This window comes from Phragmites australis, chromosome 23, assembly GCF_958298935.1.
Source record: "Phragmites australis chromosome 23, lpPhrAust1.1, whole genome shotgun sequence".
Taxonomy (NCBI): Eukaryota; Viridiplantae; Streptophyta; class Magnoliopsida; order Poales; family Poaceae; genus Phragmites; species Phragmites australis.
Genome location: NC_084943.1, coordinates 20,074,533 through 20,082,517, shown reverse-complemented (window position 1 = coordinate 20,082,517; position 7,985 = coordinate 20,074,533). Strand labels below are relative to the sequence as shown.

The 7,985-nt window shown below is 45.3% G+C and overlaps 1 protein-coding gene and 1 non-coding gene across 2 annotated transcripts; both read right to left on the bottom strand.

Annotated features, from left to right (window-relative positions):
* Positions 1-365: 365 nt before the first annotated feature.
* Positions 366-504, bottom strand: LOC133906848 (small nucleolar RNA Z247). Its single transcript, XR_009907856.1, has one exon. It is a non-coding gene; the product is annotated as a small nucleolar RNA Z247 (small nucleolar RNA).
* A 4,541-nt stretch (positions 505-5,045) lies between these two features.
* LOC133906327 (dof zinc finger protein DOF2.2-like) lies at positions 5,046-7,253 on the bottom strand. The gene is made up of 2 exons (XM_062348196.1): positions 6,685-7,253; positions 5,046-6,345 (listed from the first exon to the last, which is right to left on the bottom strand). Exons 1-2 carry the CDS (start codon positions 6,733-6,735, stop codon positions 5,401-5,403), a joined length of 996 nt encoding a protein of 331 aa, XP_062204180.1. The 5' UTR covers positions 6,736-7,253; the 3' UTR covers positions 5,046-5,400.
* Between the last annotated feature and the right edge of the window lie 732 nt (positions 7,254-7,985).

Here is a 7,985-nt window from a genome sequence, read left to right as displayed (position 1 = left end):
TTAGTGATATGATCTATCGCACCTGTGTCCATGAACCAACTGGCATCAACACCATAGGATGGATTTGCAGCAAATGCAGCCAAGGGCTTGTCATCGGACTCATCGTAGCGGTACCAGTACTGAGGTGCGAGATGTCTACGTTTGCCACAGATCTGGCATTCAAGACAATTTTAATTGTTTCCAAAGTTGCCACCACCACCACCTCCTTGAGAGCTCCTACATCCACCACCATGTCCACAGTGATTTCCACCACGATTTCCATCGCGACCATCGTGTCCTCTTCCAGAATTTCCACAACTTCCCTTTGATGCAATGTTGGCTGATCAACACCATCCTGAATGGTCCATTGCAGCTTTCTAAATGCATCTCAAAACTCATGAGATGATTGTACACCTTGCCCAGCGTAATGGCATTTGCACGGGTGGTGACTAAGGTCACAAGTGGGTCATATTCCTCACTTAGTCCGATGAGAAGATAGGAAATTATTTCATCATCATGAAGTGAGCACCGGCGGAGGCCTCTCCCCTTTTTTATCGCTAGGAGTTCAAACGCCTTATTCCTCGGCGCAGTAAGCGAGGCACGTTTTCCTCAATCCGCGTGGAAGCCTGGGCGTCTCCCGCCTCATCATCGCCTTCCTCGAAAATTGAAATGGCGCGCACCCTTTCGGCTCCTCCTTGGGTTATACCAAGAGCATGGGCCTAAAAATTGCAAGGCCTGCAAAGATTTCAGCACCGGGCGACAGAAAGCCACGTGGCACCAATGCTGTGATCGGCCTCGAAGAAATAGGGCCCCACCCTCAGTCTCTAGTCCATTGCCTGCTGATGGGCCCGGGGGCTGCTGTCGGTGATATGGGATCCGGGGGTTCCCGAGTCCCGAGGCCAGGACAGCGCGGTGCCACATGGCACCTTCCCTCGGGGACCACCTCCCCGAGGACCCGAGGGAAGCATGGCCCGGGAGTGGGTGCTCGAGGTCAAGAACAGTTGGTCCCTGAGCACCCAGAGAGCCCCGAGGACCCGAGGGAAGCAAGGTCCGGGAGTGGGTGCTCGGAGCCAAGAACAGTTGGTCCCCGAGCACCCAGAGAGCCCCGAGCACCCAGCAAGCCCCATGCCCGTGGACTCCGTAGGGACTCCACGATGAGGTGTTGGTCGGTGGGAGGCCCGATGCCGCATTTAATGGGGAGCGTGGACAGTCACATCCAACCACTCTCCCCCACGCCTGCCGTCCTGAATATGACAGTTCCTGCTGCTGCCTGGCAGGAAGGCGTAGGCACAATTAATATGGCGGGTCCCATCGCATGTCCCCTCGCGAGGCCCATAAAGAAAGACTTCTTGAAGATATCTTTGATATGCTTGAGGCTTATCGTCTTGTTACATCAGACCACGTCAGACCTACTCTGACCAAACGGGCATGAGAGAGTAATCAGAAGCTGGCCGGTGGGCGCCCCTGCGCCTGCTAAAGCTGGAGCGCGAAGACCAATGGAACCGTCCAAGGGATGTATTTTCAACCATCTGTAACATCAACCGTAGACCAATGATGATCACTTTCCATTTATTGTTTACGGGAACTTGTGCCCTTATTCTGGGCACTCCCTGAAGGGCCTACCCACCGGTAGATAAAGGGGGGAGCACTTTGTAGAAGGGAGAGGAAAAAAGGAAAGGAGAAGAGCATTGAAAATATACTGGACACACAGGAGTAGGGTATTACGCCTCCGTGCGGCCTGAACCTGTCTAAATTCTTGGTGCATTCATTTCTACTAGCTGACGATCCATCCTACCTAAGTTTCACTTGCATTAACCTCGCGTACGAGGTAGTTTCAGGACCAGCCCCCCGGCCGAATCTCAAAGGGGGTCCCTCAGGATCCCTGCTCGCGGTGTTCATCCACCGACAATAATAAAGTATCTTGAACTATCAATGGGAGATGTATTTACCATAAGATTTGCTGATTGTCATCTCGATGAATCAAATTTCCCAACAACAGGGGGAGACAACAAGAAGCTAAATAAAGAAATAAGTTGAAATGAATTATCACTATCTCACTTTGATCCTCATACAAAACAATGTGAGCGAGAAGTTTAAAGGATAATTCATTTACAAAGTTTAGCGAATAATTTACCAGACGCTTTCATAGACTTGAAAAGAGTGACAAAGTCACATATTCTAACTGTTAATGCTCCTAAAAAAAATTAATGTCCAAGATGGGCAACCGTCCACCGCTAATGAATCAAAATGTGGTAGACCATTGGGTCCCAAAGATAAGAAAACCTTGAAAAAGAAAAGGAGCAAAGAATCGAGATGGACAGGTCGAGGAAATAATGATAATTCAAGAAAAATCTCTTGAAGAGATAGTAGACATGGAAATAGTAATGCTATAGAGAAAATAAATGTACCTGATTCTTTAGAAAAATAAATCTCATTAAACTATATCATGTCTAGAAAAATTTGGGACTGTGATAAAGTCATCATTGGTGATGCATTTACATACAACCTAGCGCTAGAAATTATAGATGAAAATGAGGATCAAGAACCTTGATCAGTCGAGGAATGCAAGCAAAGAAAAGATTGGCCAAAATAGAATAACGTAATTCAAGCAGAATTGAATTCCCTCACAAAAAGAGAAATTTTTGGACCTGTAACCCATACGCCTAATGGTGTCAAACATGTTAGTTATAAATTGGTCTTTGTGCAAAAACAAATGAGAAGGGAGAAATTACAAGATATAAGGCACGATTAGTTGCATAAGGATTCTCCTAAAGATCTGGTATAGACTATAAAGAAACATACTCTCTTGTGATGGATGCAATAACTTTTAGATATCTTATTAGTCAGGCAAAAAAAAAAGAATCTTGACTTGCGTCTAATGGATATTGTTACAGCATACTTATATGAATCACTTGACAGTGACATATATATGAAACTCTCTGAAGGGTTTAAAGTGCCAAGTGTAGGTTCTAGAGAACAATATTCAATCAAATTGAATAAGTCATTATATGGATTAAAGCAATTAGGGCAAATGTGGTATAATCGTCTCAGTGAATATTTAACAAAAGAGGGGTACAAGACTGACTCTATTTATCCATGTGTATTCATAAAAAGATCCAAATCTAGATTTGTGATAATATCTATTTATATTGATGATCTAAATTTGATTGTTACTCCTAGTGGAGTTACTAAGGCAATGGATTGCTTGAAAAAATAATTTAAAATGAAGGATCTGGGAAGAACTAATTTTGCCTTGGATTACAAATTGAACATCTCAAGGATGAAATTCTATTGCATCAAACAACTTATATAGACAAAATATTGAAACAATTTTACATGAATAAAGTACATCCCTTAAGTACCCTAATGGTTGTCAGATCACTTGATGTAACCAAATATCCTTTTCGCCCACCAGAAACTGACAGTGAAATTCTTGGTCCTGAGGTGCCATACTTAAGTGCCATAAGAGCACTCATGTATATGTCTACTCATACACGAACTAATATTGCATTCGATGTTAATTTGTTAGCAAGATATAGCTCTTGTCCTACACGACAACATTAAAATAGTGTGAAGCATATACTTCGTTATCTTCAAAGTACAATAGACATGGGTTTAAATTTTTCTAATATATGCAAGGGAGAACTAGTTGGTTTTGTATATGCAGGGTATTTATCTGATCCACACAATGGTCGATCACAAACCAGTTATGTTATGTGTGATGGTGCATCTATCTCATGGCACTCAATGAAGCAAACTATAGCAGCAACTTCATCTAACCATGCAGAAATTTTGGCAATTCATGAAACCAGTCGGGAATGTGTGTGGTTAAGGAATATGACACATTATATTTGCAAATAGTGCAATTTACTTTCAGAAGAAGAAACGCCTACAGTCATACATGAAGACAATTTTAGCTTGCATCACTCAATTAAAAGATGGATATATCAAAGGAGAGAGAGTGAAACATATATCGCCAAAGTTTTTCTTCACCCATGATCTTCAAAAGGATGGTGTTATTATAGTCCAACAAATTCATTCAAGCGAGAATCTAGCAGACTTATTCATGAAGGCACTCCCAACTTCAGTATTCAAGAAATTGACTCATGGTGTTAGAGTGCGGCGACTCAAAGATATTAAGTGATATTGCCATCAGGATGAGTGAATATATGTGTACTCTTTTTTTCTTGATCATGGTTTTTTTTCCACTAGGTTTTTCTTTAGCAAGGTTTTTAATGAGGCATGCATATTCATAATTAATGGATATCCAAGTGGGAATGTTATGAAATCTTCATTTATGTGGATGTTTATAACCCCTATACCATCAAATTTTTAACCTCCATGGCATTAGTGATGTAACTCTCCTAGCATCAATTCTTGGAACATTGTTTTATGGCTATATATATAGGAGTTTGCATACATATGATAGAAGACAATAAGAATATCTTATTTTATCTCTCTCTTTGTTCTCTACATTCTTACATACTAATTTTCGATAGTTAATAAGTAGTTAGTATATAATAGAAATTTATTTATTTTTTACAGGTTATTTTTACATATATACATTGGGTCCATTCGTTGTATATGCTACATCGGTGGATGCATCAGGAGGTGGTTACTATGGCACGTACATGACAGGAGCGAGTGGCCGGATAACTTTTTACTTAGTTTGGATGGTAGTCTAAACTCTATATCCAAACCCAATCAGAATAACCTCATCGGAAGGGAGGCGCTTCCATCTTGTTATATTTGTCTTTTGTGTGATTCTTGTATTGTGTTGCTATTTGTTAGACTGTGACTATATGCATATTTGTTATGCAGAGATCAGTGGTAAATTTTTATGTGGTTATATTAGCTTGATGTAACGATAAAATTAATAAACTTTTTTTTTTTAAAAAGTAGGCGATGGAAGGAGCAAATTTCATGGAATTACGACTCGTTTTCAATGAAAAATAAACCTCTGGTCTTAATTAACCTCCAAGAAGATATCACATTTTCAAATTTTAACTCGAGAATATAATCATTCATACATGCTCACACATTGTTCCACAACTTAACCCTCAACAAGAAAACATCCACACACATATATATGAAATTTTGAACCAGTACAACTATGACCAAGTTCTCATGTAATTAAACATAGTATAGTTAAGTAACTTGACACATATCACCCTCCATGAGTTAACATGCAACTACCAACTACACGGCATTAACCAGCTTAAAAACTCAGAAAAAGAAAGAAAAAAAACATGTAAAACCCCAACACTGATCACCAGCCTAATTGAAGAACACAACTCCGATCAAGTCTCCAAACCACATAAACCCTAAAACTAATCCATTCAGGGTGGCCTAGTTCAGCATCAGCAGCATCCATGAATGCATGGCCCATGCATCCGGCCTGGACGGTCCCATGCAAGCAACTCACAGCACATTCCCCGACGACGACGAGCTGAACCCCGACAGGAACTCCGTCGGCCACCCGCTGCCGCCGCCGCCGCCGCTCCCGGGCCAGTACGACGGCTCGTGTGCTGCGACGACACCACCGCTGGCGCCGCTGCCGTGCTCTTCCATTTTGACCGCGGCAAGCTGCGCAAGCAGCCCCGACGCGACGCCCCTCGGGAACCCGTCGGCGAGAGCGCTACCGTCGCCGTCGGCGAAATGGTACCCGTGCAGTCCTTGCTGAAGGAACTGCGGCTGCATCTGGAGCTGCAGGTAGTGGTGGTAGCCCTCCAGCGACGCCTCCAGCGCGGCGGCGGCCGCGGCTGGCGGGAGGCCGAGGTGGGGCAGCTGGGCCTGCATGCTCGCGATTGCCTCGGCCGCCGCGACGGCCGCGCTCGTGGTGGTGGTGGTGGCCGTGGTGGAGGTGGAGGTGGTGGAGGACGACGAAGTGGCTGCGGTGGCGCCCGAGCCCGAGCCGCCCTGGCCGCTGCGGGACGACTTCTTGCTGGAGCGCTTGGTGTTGCGGCGGCACCCGCCGCCGACGGGCACGTTGCGGAGCGCGCCGCCGCGCGTCCAGTAGCGGCGGCACGCCTTGCAGAAGTGGCGCGGCTGCGAGAGCGAGTAGTTGTTGAAGTAGCAGAACTTGGTGTTGGCGGAGTCGCAGCGCGGGCACCGGAGCGTGCCGGGCTCCGGGAGCGGCACGCGGGCCAGCCGAGCGCGCTCCGACATCGACACGACCGGGCGCGGCTGCGCCGCCGCGGCCTGCAGCGAGGTGGACGAGCCACCGCCCGACGGAGCGCTTGCCGCCGTGTCAACAAGGCCGCCGGGCAGCGGCACCAGGCCGGACGGCGGAGGCATTAGGTGGTGGTGGTCGCTCCCGCCGCCTCCGCTAAGGAGACACTGAAGTGGCTGCTGCTGTATCTGCATCTGTGTAGCAAATCGAAGAAGGAAATTAATAAAGACTGAACTTTAAAGTATGCATGGTATATTCAAGAACATGCTTCAATTGGGCATGAATAAAGGCAGTAAACAAAATTGTGATTAATCAACAAAACTTAGAGATTAACATTAGAAACTAAGATTCGCTCAAAACAAGAACGTGGAAACAAAGATAAAAAATATATAAACTGCATCAGTTCATCATGCTTGTGCTGATGTGCACACATCTGTACATATCAGTGTGTGTATGACGAAATTAACAGTAATTAAAGTTTGAAAATGGATGGAACTCGTAGTAGAAGAAGAAGGATAGAGTAAATTCGTTACCTGGCCCCAATTCGGAGGATCTAGGAAGATTGGGATCGAGGAGAAAACCATGACGCAGTGAGATGAACAAGCTTCTTCGTCTTCTCTCCTTCCTCTTTCCGACTACTACTTTACGTGACTAGTTTCAGAAGAAGAAAAGATCTATGCGGGAGGGGTTTCAGAAGAAGAAGAAGCGAGTGTGAGAGGAGAGGGATCGGAAACCACAGCTTTTCTTTTCCCCTGCCCTTGGACCTCAAGTGGTGTCTTTTATAATTTATGTGGCATTCCTTAGCTGCTAAGAGAGGACGAGCTGGAGCTACCTAAGAACAGTGCAGGAGACAGAAGTAGAGAGAGATAGAGAGAGGGTGCTGATGAGGCAGCTAGAGCTAGTGGGGATGGATGTCATGCGTCATCAGAGAGAGTAAAAGGTGACTCGGGAAAGGTGATGACCATGGCAAACCCTAACAGTAGGAGAGAGATAGAGGGAGAGTGGTGAGCTCAATCAGTGTGCAGTAGGAGGAGACATGGACGGCACCACCGGCCAACGGGAGGGCTCCAGCACGCAATGGAACGAGATCGAAATGAAGGAGATGAGATGAAGTGATGAAGGCCCCTCTCTCCTGCTGCCTCGTATTTATACACCTCCAAAGGCAAATAAAGCGAAAGCGAGCTGGTCTAGTCTTGGTGCCTGACTGCCTGTCTGCCTGAGCTTGACGACCCAGTGCTTGTTCGGTGGCCCACCCCCAGCTGGTAGAATTACAGTATTCTTAAACATGTACGGATTTTGCCATGTTTACGTGATTATGCAGGACGAGTTTGGTTAGATGATGTTGGTGTGTTCTTTTAATCACATCCACATTATTAGATCGCTTTCGGATAAACAATGTATATGTAAGTAACCGAGCTAGGACCAGAGAGTAAACAGCTTTTGCTTCAGTTGTTTTTCCACAGAGAAAGCAGAAGATGTGGCCAAACAGTAAGGATCTGTAACAGATTATGAGTAAGCAGATATTGGGAAGATTGATCTTGATTCCCCCACAAATTGAACTCTGCACGAGCAGAAACAAGGCCAATGTATGTATGCATGCACGGCCGTCCCCTCTCCAGAGTCCAGATCGATTGACGGACGTGTATTTGATCAGCATATGCATGCATGCATACAGATCTTGATGCAGGTAATACTTGCTTCTTCCTGATTCGGACCATCTCCTCCCAGCATTTTATTGTCATCATGCATTCAGCTGATCCAATGACACCTCCGAAATTCAGAAAGCGCGGCGCAGGCTCGCATCAATGATTTGGGAAATGCTAGAGATCCGGTT

What these genes read in the sequence shown, in the direction of transcription:
- LOC133906327 (XM_062348196.1), bottom strand. Translation starts at nt 6,735, where the DNA reads ATGGTTTTCTCCTCGATCCCAATCTTCCTAGATCCTCCGAATTGGGGC. An exon ending in ATCCTCCGAATTGGGGCCAG is followed by an intron (nt 6,346 to 6,684) that starts GTAACGAATTTA and finishes TTTGCTACACAG; the next exon opens with ATGCAGATACAGCAGCAGCC.